Source organism: Triturus cristatus, chromosome 8 (assembly GCF_964204655.1).
Source record: "Triturus cristatus chromosome 8, aTriCri1.1, whole genome shotgun sequence".
Lineage (NCBI taxonomy): Eukaryota > Metazoa > Chordata > Amphibia > Caudata > Salamandridae > Triturus > Triturus cristatus.
Genome location: NC_140591.1, coordinates 809,896,539 through 809,912,261, shown reverse-complemented (window position 1 = coordinate 809,912,261; position 15,723 = coordinate 809,896,539). Strand labels below are relative to the sequence as shown.

The 15,723-nt window shown below is 39.6% G+C and overlaps 1 protein-coding gene across 1 annotated transcript in view; it reads right to left on the bottom strand.

Moving 5' to 3' along the window:
• The window catches only part of PCCA (propionyl-CoA carboxylase subunit alpha), a 2,516,110-nt gene that overhangs the window by 1,222,103 nt on the left and 1,278,284 nt on the right, over positions 1-15,723 (bottom strand). The window contains exon 16 of the mRNA XM_085622263.1: positions 14,533-14,608. Coding sequence (XP_085478389.1) covers positions 14,533-14,608 — 76 coding nt within the window. The remainder of the gene's footprint in view (positions 1-14,532; positions 14,609-15,723) is intronic.

The following is a 15,723-nucleotide window of genomic DNA, read 5'->3' as shown; positions in this document are numbered from 1 at the left end:
TTGCTCGTTGTTCAGTTCATTTTTTACTTGTTAAAGATTTATATGTCCGTAGAAACCAGTTTCCAGTTTCTCTGGCATATGCAGTGACTATTCATAAATCTCAAGGTTTAAGTGTAGACAGTGCCTTGGTGAACATTGTAAGTACCGTGTTTAAAGAGGGTATGGCATATGTTGCTTTGTCCCGAATCAGAACTTTATCTGGTTTGTTTTTGATTGATTTTGATAACACAAAGGTTACTGCAGATGCAAACTGTGTAAAAGAGTATGATAGGTTAAGAAGAGTGTATGCTCCCAATTTAGGTCAATATCCTGTATTTGAAAAGCGTGTGATAGGTCGAAAAAGAAGGTATGAGAATATCTCTAGTGAAGGTATAGAGAAGGGAAAAAAACAAGATAATGTTGTGATTGCAAGTAACAAGAAAAAGGACACTGTTGAAGACATTGTTGGTTATCAGTTTGAAAATAGTTCAGGTGTCAACTGCTATGCTAATGTAGTGGTCAATGTTGTTTTTTTTCTTGAAGGTTTCCAACAGCAAATTATGGAGAATCGGGAAAAAAGATTTTGTTCCTTGTTGTATTGTGTTTATGAAAAATTGAGAACTGATAAAAGTAAAATACAAAGTGTTTGTGATATTCGTAATCTTTTGGATGTATGTTCTGGTTCTACACAATTTACACAGAATATCCAACAAGATGCTCAGGAATTTCTAATGTATATGCTTACCATATTGGAAAATGAAGGCATAGAAATTGAAAAGCTTTTTGGCCTTTGTTATAAATGGGAACATTATTGTGAAAATTGTATGTTTACATGTAGCACTAACAGACACTGAAAGATTTATATATTTGACATTACAAGACTGTAAATCAGTGTCTTTCAACAAATTAGTTAAAGCAGCAAATCAGAACATGGAGTGTAGGCAATGCAACTCAGAAATGTTATCAACATTATTTATACAAAGATATGGACAATATATAATTTTAATGATGCAACATTGTACAGCTGATGGAAGAAAACTGAACACTTTAATAAAACATTTTGTAGCAAGTCAACTATCAATATCAGGAAGGACTTTTGTAGCAGTAGCAATAATTTTCCATGATGGTCCTTCCACAACATCTGGACATTACACTGCCTATTTAAAATGAGATAAAGGCTGGACATATTGTAATGATGCTCAGATGGTTTTTAAACAACATTTGCCAAGCGAATTACCAAATTCCTACCTAATATTTTTAAAGCCAAAGTTTTAGGATCATAATTCGGCCTCTGAGGAATTTATTAATATGTATTATTACGATTACTGTTGGACAATTTAAATAAAAAGGATTTCAATAATACCATTTGGCCTCGAGGAAAGGTATATCTTTGAATGACAGACTTTTTCTTGTACATTCTCTCAGCGTATATTTTTAAGTAACAACATTTACAGTGTTTATAAATTTAAAATAGAAAATTATCTTAGTAGTAAGTATTTTACATATTTATGATTTGTATTATATGGTATGTTATTGAGGATGTAGTCTTGGTTTTTTTTAAACAATCTTATTGATTGGTTTTTTTTTTGCCTGCTGTTATGTGATGAGTACGATTGAAATCACTGATTCTAGTGAAATTCAATATATTCTGAGAACAGCAAAAAAGGCAAAGAAAATAATTTGTAAAATGTTAAAATTATGCTGTGTTGTAAAAAATTTATTTTTATATATTATAACTATATTTTTTTCTTCTCTTTCACAGATCCTAATTCTAAAATATGACATTTTCAGAAATTTAGATTATAAAAAACAACTGAAAAAATTGTGTTAGCATTTTTTATTTCTATTACTGTGAAGGTAAGTTTAACTAAGTATTAAAATGCACAATGGCCTGTGTTTGCACACAGGTGAAGAAAGGGGAGATGGACGGAGTAGATATGTGTGGAAAGATGCTCTGTGAACGTTTTAAGTTTCAGGATAAAGTTGACATGAATATTGAGTGTCGCTGGGAGCCAACTAACCCACCAGATATGTGCAGAAAGTGCCAGAGAGTTCCATTGCAGAGAGGTATAAAATAGGACATGGCTTCAGAACACCTCTCTGCAACGCACCTGTATGGTATTCAATAGAGAGACATGGTGGACTAGTAGGGCCCAGGGACTTTCAGGATTAAAACAGACAAAATTCCTTAACTTAAAACACGTCACAGGGTGTGTTTGCACATGTCACTTCAGGCCTCATCCCTTCCCTTATCTATAAACGTGTCCTATCAGTTTGCCAAAACGTAAGTACTTACAAATGTATCTTGTTCTCTGTTGGCAGTACTGAAATTACTCTACTTATTACTCATATAGTTATGGATAGGCCTAGCCATTAACCCTAGTACAAATTAATTTGTTTATATACTATGCAAGCAGATCTGCAAGAAGCTAGAAAGTATTAATTCAGTCTTGAAAACACACAGTTTATACCTATATAGTTTTGGAATCTCACTCATAGGATATCGTGTGACATAAAAAAAAAAGATTTGATTGGTTCATCAAATTTCCCATGGTACCTATTGAAGAACCGCAATCATTTCAATCATTCTTCTTTGAGCACCTTCAGAGACATAACTCTGTGCTTACCTCCTATCACTCACATGCAATTTTTCAAACAATGAACTAGCAATATGTTCTTATTGTAACAGTCTGTCAATACCTAAGCACTTATGCGACAAATTTAGAAACATCTTGTGCCAAAAACATGTCACTTTTTGTAACATAGTTATAGTGCAAGACACTCTTACATATTTACAAAGACAGGAAAAGGCAGTCTGTGTACCTTTTCTTCTCCATGTAAATACATCATCATATATACCACTTTGCGTTGAATGGCCGTTCTATAGGTGTTACTGTGTGTGTTTGCACAGAAGACTCATAGAACAAGACTCATCTTCAGATTTATCAGAAATTATAAATCTGCACATGTGTGTCAATATTGCAGCATCCTCCAATTGATGTAGCAAGGCACAACAAGGAGAATTATTTTCATTTCGCCTCTTTTTTTCTCTTTCAATGCATGCTGCATTTCACGGCATACATTGAAAGAGGAAAATGCCTCTACTGATTGTTTTTGAGCAGGAAGGTGTCCCTTCCACACGACCCAGACATCCTTGCACCATGGTGCAAGGGTGCCTGTGTCACCGCATGGCTGCAGTTTGTGCAGCAGTGCAGAGGGAAGCACAGAGTTGCAACATATTCATATACATATGTTGCATACCTATGCTCCGCAAGTACCACAGCACACTGTAGTTAAAGAGCTTACAGTGTCATGATGCAGCACTTCCTTATAGTTCTGCACTTATACATTCATCATACACTACAAATGCATTAATTCAGTCAATTATGCACTACACATACATTCATCTAAACTTTCACACACTAGCACACAAATTTAGCTCTTTTTTTAACCAGAGTAGTTAGTTCTAAAATGAACGTGCTAGGTTTACCTGATGTAGGCATTTTAAGTGTTTTAACATGCTTGCGGTCCCGCAAGAATATTTTTTGTTAGGGTCTCCACTTGATAGTACAGCGCTACAAATTTTGCAAGTGACCTTAGTAGCATTCACTTTTTTCCGTCCTTCTGGAAACATAAAACATTTCCAGACGATGGAAGAATACCTCTGAGGGCGTGGAGGTGCCTGTACAAATTCTTCGGTGTCTGAATGTTCTGAATCAGATGATTCCTATGGTCCAGAAGCCATTGTTTCTCAATGCAAATCCAAAATAGATGTTCAATCACCCAAAAATGAGGTTCTTCTTAGTAGAGTTGTTGCTCCAAAGAAAGTCTAAGAAGAATGATTGAAATGGGTGGGGTCCTTCAATAGTTACAATAGGAAGTGTTATGAACCAATCAAATCTATTTTTTTCTGGTCACATGAGATCCGCGCACCGTGCGTACACGCAGCACGCACCCAGCGCGACTTCGCGAAATTACATTTCAAAGTAATATAAGTTTACTATTTTTTAAAATAACTCAGATAATGTCTTGCGTTAGTATTTTTAATAAATACATATATATATCTTTTTAGGGATTAAAAAAAAATTGCCGAATCGTGCACCCAGCGCGTCAAGTACATATATGACGTCACGCGGAACCGCGCGAACGTCGCGTAACGTAATACGTATATGTTGCGTATGACTTGAAGTCACGTATCAGTCGCATAACAATCACGCAGGATAATGCGCACCCATCGCACATCCTACGCGGATCCTACACATCAATCCTAAAATGGTTAGGATTCCGCGGAGTAATCGAGAATGGTACGCTTTGGGTGCGCGACTCCAAAAATATATATATATATTTTTTTAAAACAATAAACAAAATAATGTTAATAAATTTAAAAAATATATTTAAAAAACAATTTAAATATTTTTTACAACATTTTTTTTCAATGTATATTAAAATTATGTAATTTAATTTAAAACATAAAATATCTAAAAATAAATAGTTTAAAAAAATGTGTAAATCAGTATCAAAAAATAAATAAAACAATTAAAACATTTAAAAATTGTAATTTAATAAACCTTTGAAATTCACTGAAAAAAACATAGATTTGAGGCACATTATAGTTAGGAATTAGCATTTTAAAAACCTTTGAAAATCACTGAAAAAACCTTAGGTTTCAGGCACGTTATAGTTAGGAATTAGCATTTAAAAAACCTTCGAAATTCACTGAAAAAACCATAGGTTTCAGACATGTTATAGTTAGGAATTTGCTTTTAAAAAACCTTAGAAATTCACTGAAAAAACCATAGGTTTCAGGGGCGTTACATACACATCCACTCATACACCAACAGTCCTATATAGTCACTTATACATGTACTCACTCATATGTACTCATACACTTATACATCCTGTTACACACCGCCACTCATCCATAGTTACTCACACACATAGTGACTCATGCTAATAAAGAATCAAACATCCATTTACTTGCATATACAGTTATACACACACTAGCACACTTACTTCTACAGAAAGTTACACATACTTACTCTTTTAAAAAATCGCTTAAAGAAACACATTCTTATTCATACAGGAACTCTTCCAATCTCTCACTCTCACATATACTCACTTATATACAGCAATACTCACATATACTAGTTTAAAACATATGTAGTTACTTATAAAGACACTATTGAGACAGTCATTCACTTACTAACACACCCATACACACACTCATCCACCCATACAGTCCTGCACACATACTGTCTTCAACACATACAAACAGTGACGTACTCATTCATGCATCTATGCACTAAATAATACCCTCCACTGAACCATACAGACACTCCTACTGATACTCGAAAATCCAAGTAATAAGCCATATAGACACTCATGTAGCTACTCACCAACCTATGCAGTCACTTATACACAAAGTGAGAGACTGATACAGATATTTACATATTTAAACATTACTCAGTAACCCATGTATTCACTAAGATACACTTAATCAGTCCGTTATAAAATCAATTTAAAAAAAAAAAATAATTCATCCATTTAGACACTTGTATACCCATTTATTCTTCCATCGACCTTGAGATCTACATATAGAAAAAATATTTAATTTTAAGAAAGACACACATTCACTGGATGATGTCATCAGTGATGTCATTTGAGACGTCATCAGTGATGTCATCAGTGATGTCACTGACCATGTCATGAGTGATGTAATATGTGACGTCATCAGCAGTGCATTGAGGGCGCGTGAGTTATAGTTAGCTGAACTATCTATAACGGGGGAATTTCAATGGTTTTGTATGAGTGAAATCTCCAGCTAACTATAACGCCCCTGAAACCTATGGTTTTTTCAGTGAAAATATATATATATATATATATATATATATATATATATATATATATATATATATTATCTACTGGCGGTCGCCAGTAGATAGTTATAGTTAGGACCGTGTTTCCATAGGAAATACGCAACATTCTATTTGGAATAACTTTGGCGCCGGTTGACGAATCCTCGCAAAATTTTCAAAATAGGTGGGGCGCTCAACTCCGCTCCTACCCTGAAAGTCTCGGGGTGATTCGTCAAGCGGGGGCCGAGAAAAAAGGGGGGGTCCCAAAACACGTTTTTCCCATGCAATTTTCCATAGGGACCTTTAGTCCAAGGTACAGCCCAAACGACTGAACAGAATTACTTGAAATTTGGCAGAGAGGTAGTCCTCAGGTCAGGGATGTGCCTTTTGCAGGTCTGGTGTCAATCTGTTCAGTAGTTCCTGAGAAAATCAAAAGTAAAATCATATATATATGTGGGCGGAGCCTAACCACACATCTCATCCTGAGATCTGATTGGCTGTCAGCACTTCATCCAAGAAGTGTTGGCAGCCATCTTGGGACCAATATACATGATAGCACCTCATTAAAAAGCATTGCAGTTAATAGAAGGTTTTAAGACTTTAGTTACATTATAAATCATTTGTTGATGGTACCATACTCATTTTAGGAATTGTGGTATGTTCTAAGGTGATTTCACCATGTGAAAAAGCCTTCTGCTGGGATATCATGATTGAGAGAAAAATATTTTCTCATGCTTTTCCCACAGAGGTTTGGAAGGTGATCTATAAGCTAAACTGAGAGCTTATTTTCTGTAAATTCACATTATCTTTCTCAGTCATGTGAGAATGAAGTCTGACATTCTCAGTAAAACATGTACATCCAACAAGGGCAGAGACTGTCAGTTGATTCCTTTGTGTTCAACTGTAGCTTCCCAGAGTGTTCCAAAGAACAACTAGAGCGCTAACAGTCTTACTTATGACAAACGTATGGCACACCTGAAGCCATCTTGCTTGGATTAAAGTGGTAACTCTTAAAACATTTAATTTAAAAAGGAAAAAAATGAGGGGGTTCATTTTTCCATAAAAAGTATGATTAGTGCTGCAGAAAGAAAAATTAGGGCACATTTTGAGTGACTTCTCAAATCCTCTTCTATTTCATAAAAAAATTCTGGTATGCAGACTGAAACATGCACTTTTAATACCAGCAGCAGTTTCCCCTGGTGAGCAGTAGCTTTACTACAGTGATCTAATGAGCAAAAAGAGTGCTAACATTCTGAATTTATGGCAAACGTGTGACACATCTGAATGCCTTCTTGATGGAATCAAAGTAAAAAACTGAAAGTATTTCCTACTGAGGAGACTGCAGTAAATGAGGAAATTAGGAAACTTCATAACAAATAAGTCTCCCAAGATGGCCACCAGAGACAAAAGAGCCCAAATGTAGCCCAAATATCACCCAGATGTAGCCCAAGTATAGCCCAATGACAAAAGGTCCCAGAGTGTTCTTAAAAACAACTAGAGCGCTTACTGTCTTCATTATGACAAAAGTATGGCACACCTGAACCCATCTTGATTGGAATAAACTGGTAACACTTAAAACATTTAATTTAAAAAGGAACACAATGAGGGGGTTCATTTTGCCATAGAAATTATGATTAATGCTGAAGAAAGAAAATGAGGGCACATTTTGAGTGACTTCTCAAATCCTCTTTTATTTCATTAAAACATTCTGACATGCAGACTGAAACATGCACTTTTAATACCAGGAGCAGACTTCCATGGTGAACAGTAGTTTTACTACAGTGATCTAATGAGCAACTAGAGTGCTAACATTCAGAATTTATGGCAAATGTGTGACATATCTGAATACCTTCATGATGGAATCAAAGTAAAAAACTGAAAGCATTTCCTACTGAGGAGACTGCAGTACATGAGGAAATTAGGAAACTTCATAACAAATAAATCTCCCAAGATGGCCACCGGAGACAAAAGAGCCCAAATGTAGCCCAAAATCACCCAGATGTAGCCCAAATATAGCCCAATGACAGAAGTGTGCAAAACACTTATTATTTTGTGCTTTTGCAGTGTTATATAATGCAGACTTGTCAGGTATTGGAGTGCTTTACATGAGCATTGGTTACATCACACAAGAACAAATTCATTTTGGTTGTAGACATGGGGAGATTAAGTGATTTGACCAGAATCACAGAATGTCGAGCTGAAGCAGAAACTCCAACCTGGTTCCCCAGTTGCAAAATCTGCAGTTCTGGAAGTAACACCGCATCCTCTCCCCTAAGTGCAACATTTAATCAAGTGGTCAACTGGATAAAAAAACATAAAGATAACAAATAATTTAAAAGTGCTTTGTCGCTATTTGAAAACTCTGAAAATATGTCCTTATTTTAGTCTTTTAGAGCACTAACCATAATTTTGATGCCAATAAGACCCTCTCACATATGTAATTTCTAAAGGAAATGCTCTAGGTATTACAGTTTTGATTACATCAAGATGACGTCAGGCGTTCCACACTTTTGTAATAAATATAGAATGTTAGCAATCTAGTTGTTCATTAGGATTCTGTTGAGAGGCAGAGGCCAGGGGCACGGACTCTGAAAATTGAAGGCAGGTAGGAGGGTGCAAAGGCAACAATTTAACCACACTGAGCAGGCAGGAAGGGCCGTGGCAGCACAACACACTATGGAGGGCAGTGGAAAGGGGGGCAGGGGCAACAAACCAACAATACAGGACTTGCAAGAGAGGCTGTGGCAATGTAATAGACCATTGTGGGCAGAAGGAAGAGGCAATGGTAGTACAACCATACATGCCAACAGACCCGATTCAGCCAGGAAACGTCCAATGTTTTTAAGCTCAAATGGGCTTTATTTGATCTGTCTCCTGTCTACAATCTCCTCTTTTTCAATGTAACTCAAAGGGGAAAATCAATATCCCAGTTTTTTTTTCAAAATCTCCCTCTTACCAAGTTCAAAATGTTCGCAAGTATGGTACATTGGATCATGGAAGGAAATGGGGTAGGGACATGGACTTGGATAACAGAGGACAGGAGGGACATGGAGAGGTGCACCAAACTGACCCTGCAGGGCAGGCATCAGGGTTTGCAGCAGCACAATACACCACACAGGGCATGCGGGACGGAAGTGCAGCACAACAATCCATAGAAAGCAAGAGGGAGGGGACAGGACCATGCACATGGACAACAGAGAACAAGAGAGGGGCAAGAGGCAATGGTAGCTAGCTGACCATAATGGACAGACAGGAGAGAAAGCTGCAGCATAACAGACCATAAAGGGCAGGAGGGACGGATCAGGGGCATTACAATGGAACAGACAAGCCAGGAGGGAGGGAGTAGGGGTCTGCACATGTAAACAGAGGGCTGGGGGCAAGGGGGCAGGGCAGGAGCAGCAAGATAGCCATGGAGGTCAGGCAGAATGGGCACTAGAAGCAAGACAAACCATGAAGAGCAACAGTGAGACTGTGATGGCATACACACAGACCATGGAGGGAAGGTGTGAGGGGGTCAGGGGCAGCTAACTGACCTCACAGGGAAGGTGGGAGGGGCCATGGCAGCACAGAAGACCATGCATGGCAAGTGGGAGGGTTAGTGGCAGCACTATGGCTATGATGGGCAAGAAGGAGGGTGCAGGGGCATGCACAAAGGACGATGGAGGATAGAAGGGAGGGTCAGGACCTGTGCACAGACAAGAAAGTTCAGGGGAGGGGGCCTCACAACAGACCGCACGGGGCAGGCAGGAGGAGCAGTTGCAGCACAACAGACCAGGGAGGGCAGAAGGGTGTGGCAGTACAATGGACCATGTAGGACAGGAGGAAGAGGATAGGGGCATGGCATGTGGACAGGCAGGGTGGAGGTGGCAGGGACAGGTTACAGTCATCTGACAATGCTAGGCAGGTGGGAGGGGAGTGGCAGCTCAACACAACACTCAGAGTAGATAGGAGAGGCAGCTCTATGGAACATGGTGGGCAAAAAGGATGGAGCAGGGGCATGCACAAAGACATCGGAGGGCAGGGGGAAGGAGAATAGGGGCAGCAAGCTAAGCACAGAGTTTAAGCAGGAGGTCAATGATGGGGCATAGAATTGGGCAATGGAGGGCAGGAGGAGTGGACTGGTAAATCATACTAAATTGAGGGCAGTGGCAGCACATCAGACCATGCATGGCAGGAGGGAGGAGGCTAGTTCATGGATTCACACAACAGAGGATAGGGAGGAGGGGGATGGGGCATGGGGCAGCAAGCTAACTGTTCAGAGAAGGCGGGTATTAGGAACTTTATTGTTTTTAAAACGTGTGTCTGTGCGAACTACTTAAAATATGAACAAGTATGCAGCATGATCTCACTTTTATTCCGGAAGAAGAGGACGTTTGTGACTGTGACTCCGGGCTCACTTGGCAGAAACACCCCCTGACCCTCCACCCCCTATCGCAAAATGTAATACCTGTGAAAAGGGTAGGTGAACACAGTGTTATATAGAACATAGTCCAGAGAGCACGATTGAAAATGAAAACTAGATATAGTGTATGGTATAAACTATGCACCAAAAAGTGTGATATAAGATGAACCGGGCATGAAATATAATATGCAATACATTGTGCGCAATGACAGATTCATTGGAGAGCGCGAGATAGCACAGGCACTAGCGCGTGCTATGCGATATGCGCCTTGGAGTGTAATATGCACAGGGCAGTGTTGTGTAACCTAACTAGTCTCTAAAGTTGTAATATAAAATATGTGCTGGGGAGTGTAACGTTGCATATGCACTGTGACAAAGATATGGATCCCATATTGTAATATGTATGGCATAGCACTGTGTGTTATAACATAGGCATCGAGGAAGGCACGTTAGATGGGGCAATATAACCCGTGCGAAGACAAGTGTGGCATGACATATTCATGGGGTGGTGTTACAGTGCACATGGGCTAGAGAGTGTCATAGCATATGCACTAGCTAGTGGAATACAACATAGAGGTGTGTGGCACTCAGCAGGCAATGGTGGGTGTAACACAGCATTGGGCTCTGCCAGGAGCGCGCTGTGACTCTCAAGTGATGTTCGTCCCCTTTCCAGAGAGTAAAATAAAAAGTATTACACATCCGGCAGTGGATGTGTGTTTTATTAACCGTGAGGGGGGTTTCTTGCATAGTTTTGGTCGCATTTTTGTCGAATCCCCTTTGAATGGCTTGGTGTGCATGTGTATTAAATGTGCCCGTCAATAGCTACCCATGTTTGTATAAATAAACGACAAGGGTGTCTACCGGGATTAGGCACGGTAGGGCATCAGACATGTCAGAGCTTCACTAGTGGTGTAAATACATTCCACGTGGATTCATTGTATGCATAGTCGCCTTTTAATGAATATCACGCAAATCGTCATGGTGATAGGTACGTACGGTTTGTCCAGCATGTCCTAGGTGTGTCTATAAATATATATTTTTTTAAAATAATAAAAAACAGTGGCCGGCCCTGGGGATTGGGGTCAAAAAAATATAATTAGGAGACAGGTCCTGGGGGATGTGGTCATCAGGGCCAATAAATTAGAAGAAGAAGGGGAATCACACAGCCCCCCTTCTTAAAAAATTAAAATAAATAAAAGACTGGCATCGTGCCGGAGGCCACGCCCCCTCCTTGCAGCACTCTGCAAACGCGCCCCCTGGCGAGTTGTAAGTTGGGGAATTAATTCCTCTTCAATACTGAGGGTCCCTGAGGGCCAACTAGCCCAACAGGCATCTCCAGTATGCGCCAGGGAGCTGCGCTGCAGACAGGTGTTCTGAGGCCAACCCCTTTTTTACACCTCTCTGCAACGCAGCTCTGTGGCGCTTACTGGAGGTACCTAGTGGTCTAGTTTGACCCTAGGGAGCCTTAGGATTCAAAGGGACTTAATCTCTCAACTAAGAACAGCCACAGGGCGCGTTTACACAGTGGTGAAGGGAGGGGACGGGGCCTGAGGTGACGTGTGCAAACACGCACTATGGCACGTTTTAAATTGGGGATATAATTTACCTTCAATACTGAGGGCCCCTGGGGGCTAACTAACCCACCAAGTGCTTCTACTAAGCGCCACTGAGCTGCATTGCAGAGAGGTGGTCCAGGCCGTGCCACTTTTTACACCTCTCTGCAACGCAGCTCTGTGGCACTTACTGGAGGTACCTAGTGGGCTAGTTGGACCCAAGGGACCCTCAGGATTCAAATGAAATTAATCTCCCAACTAAAAATGGACACAGGGCGTGTTTACACAGTGGTGAAGGGAGGGGACAAAGCCTGAGTTAACGTGTGCAAAAACGCCCTGTGGCCTGTTTTAAGAGGTAGTTTTAATCCCCCTGCCCTATTATATACTAGGGGCTTACAGAGGAGGTCATGCTAATCACAGGGGGACCCCAACGCATAATGTTCCCTAGTGTATGTTGGTGTTTTCACTGTATTCTAAGTGTCTTTTAACATAGCACTGGCTCTAGGACTGGTTAGTCAGACTCAGTTACCACCAGTATCCGTCTGAAAAAGTTGCACTGTAACACCACCCCATGATTCTTTATTAGCATGAGTGACTATGTGTGTGAGTAACTCTATGGATGAGTGGCATTGTATAACAGGATGTATAGGTGTATGAGTACATATGATGAGTGAGTACATGTATGAGTGACTGTATAGGACTGTTGGTGAATGAGTGGATATGTATGTGGATCTTAGAATTACTGAAGAGGTTGTTGTAACTGGTATTGGTATGTCCATTGTTTTGAAAATTTGAGTCTCTATTATTGAAAGTGTGTATCAAAGGTTATATTAGGGTGAGAGGAGGTCTGCCACTCTATCACAAGGATGATGTCATCAGTGATGTCATCAGTGATGTCATTTGAGATGTCATGAGTGATGTCATGAGTGATGTCATGAGTGATGTCACTGACCATGTCATGAGTGATGTAATATGTGACGTCATCAGCAGTGCATTGCGGGCGCGCGAGTTATAGTTAGCTGAACTAACTATAACGGGGGAATTTCAATGGTTTTGTACAAGTGAAAAGTCCAGCTAACTATAACACCCCTGAAACCTATGATTTTTTCAGTGAATATATATATATATATATATATATATATATATATATATATATATATATATATATAGATATATATCACACTTGAGTTACTCCTTCCGGAGATTGTAGCCCATCGAGGGGTGGCGCGATGCCGGTGGAGTGTGCAGGTATTTAAATATATTGCGATCAACGAAGTTCCAGTCGCGCTCTCAGACCATTACACAATCACCAAAATCCAGGTTCCATCAAAAGGGGTTTATTAACTCCATAAACCCGCCGTGCCGCGTTTCACCCTCAAGGGGCTTGTTCACACAACGGTGCTACATTGTGTAGAGGCTTTACATACACTTCATGAATAAACATGTACATAGAAAGCGGACTGCTGTCCGTCAAAATGAAAATGCAGGCGCCATTTTGGAAATAGGGATTTTAAACACGACTACAGCCCGAACCGGTGAACGGAATACCACCAAATTTGGTAGAAAGCAAGATCTTAGTCCAGAAAGAGTGCTTTTTTCTAATTTGGTGTAAATTGGTTAAGCAGTTCTGGAGCTATTATAGAAAAAAGATTTAAGTATATCTTGGGGTCTACGTGCCAATAGCAATGCTTTGATCGGCTGACTGCAATCTGACAGTAAAGTTGCGGCTGCTATTTTGTGAATCGGGACACGGTTTCTGGGGTGAGGGGATAAAGTAGTAATATGATGGGAGTGATGTAACATGTAAGGTCATAAGTAGTGCATTGCTGGAGTGTAACTTGCTGAATTTCTATGGTTTTGTGTTTAAAATCTGAGGGTAACTAGAACATCCCTCTACCCTTTGTTTTTTCAGTGATTTTATATATATATATATATATATATATATATATATATATATATACATACACACACAAACACATATACAGTTTACCCAATGGCAGTCGCCACTGGACAGTTATAGTTAGGTTTGCGTTTCCACAGGAAATGCCTTTTTCAGTTTGCTTAACTGTGGCACAGTTTGACGAACCTTTATGAAACTTTTTTTTAAAGTGGTATTTTTTTATTTGTTTCTTCTAAGAAAATTTCAGGGTAATTCATCAAGCAGTGGCTAAAAATTCCCATGCATTTTCCATAGACTTATTTGGAATGCAATACCACAAAAACTGAACGCAATTACACCAAATTTGGCAGGAAGCCAGATCTTGGTCCAGAAATTGTACTTTTTGTAATCAGGTGCAAATCTGTTGAGTGGGTTTTGATAAATTAAGATACATATATAATTGTACATCTGGACTGTTGGGTTCAAGGGACTGTCAGAGTTCCTCAAGGGACTCTTGTGAGAGACCCACGAGAGCAACTTAAAAAAAAAAAACAGCGTTCTGATTGGCCAAGTATCCCCACCCTCCGCCCCCAATTTGGCCCGTCTCGCTCCCACAGGAGTTGGTGGTCTCATTGGCTGGCTGCAACATGAAAGAAAAGGTTACAGGAGTCATTACACACCTGCAACTAAATAACACAGTTAAATGAAATGACCATCTTGTTTTTAAACATCTCCTCAGCTTAAATATTACACGTTTTCTCTTTAGATTTGCATTCAAGCTGCAATTTTATTATATTTCTAAGTACTGGAATTTGAGGTGTTTCCTTGAAATAGAATGCAGTCCAACCGAAATACCCATCTTACCTCGGATGACGTAGCTGTCCAGCGCTCCTTCCATTCTTTTCAATGCTTCAGCTCGATTAGCGCCATGTGTGACCAACTAAGAACAAAGAGTTGAAGAGCAGAGGTGAAATCCAAAGACTGTCACCCCACAACAAAATATAATTCAACTCCCACTAAATGTAAGAAGGGATTTTTCTCCAGTGACTCTTCCCACGAACAAAAACACAGCAAACTGATGATATATGTACACCAATTTGGTGGACATTCAATTGCACTGAAATGACCATCACAGTTGATTAATTGTCCCAGTTCATAAACTTGCAATGAGCACCTTAGAACGTGTTCTGTAACATTTGAACATGCTACGTACAAGACGCCCTCTTCACTGTTGAGTTATCCACTGGATCTTATCCCTCTTTTCTTTTGCAAATGCATTTATTAACACTTTTGAAAAACATAAAGACAAGGATAACTGAGCAACTAAGTTTTTCCAGTTCCTGACAGTTCAAGCAAGAAGTATTGAGCAACATTGTGTCCAAAACCATATTATATATGTCTTGTATTGTATATATACACATATATCATACCCAGCGACGGTCGTCACAGGGTAATTATAGTTTATACTAAATTTCCAATAGGGAAATAATTTTTGGGTTTCCTTAGAACTTTGGCGCCATTTGACAAATCTTCACGACCCCCTCCCACCCCCACCCCCACACAAAAGAGTCTCATTCACCTCAGCTCCTTCTGCAAAGTTTCAGGGTGATCCGTCATGAGGGGGAAGTGAAAAAGGTGGGTCCAAAACACGTTTCCCCATGTAATTATCCATAGGAAAATTAGACACAGCTACAGCCAAAACGGTGAACAAAATTACATCAAAATTGGCAGCAAGCTAGATCTTGCTTTTGGTGATGTGGTGTAAATTCATTTAGTAGTTCTCGAGAAATTAAGTTTAAAAAACATTGTATATATTATGCCGCGGAGCTGAGAGATCGCAAGATGAGAAATGATTGGTTACTACCCAGCAGCAACAATGTGATGGCAGTCATCTTAGAACTCAGGATTCAGTCTCGAATCCCAGAAAAACATTTTAAAAAAAGATCTAAGGTGGCAAGGTAGGAATACCATGTCCCCCTAGGCCTGGTGGGTGTGTCCCAGAGGAACCATCCTGGAGCCACAAATATTTTTTAAATGTTGCCACAAGTTCATGGA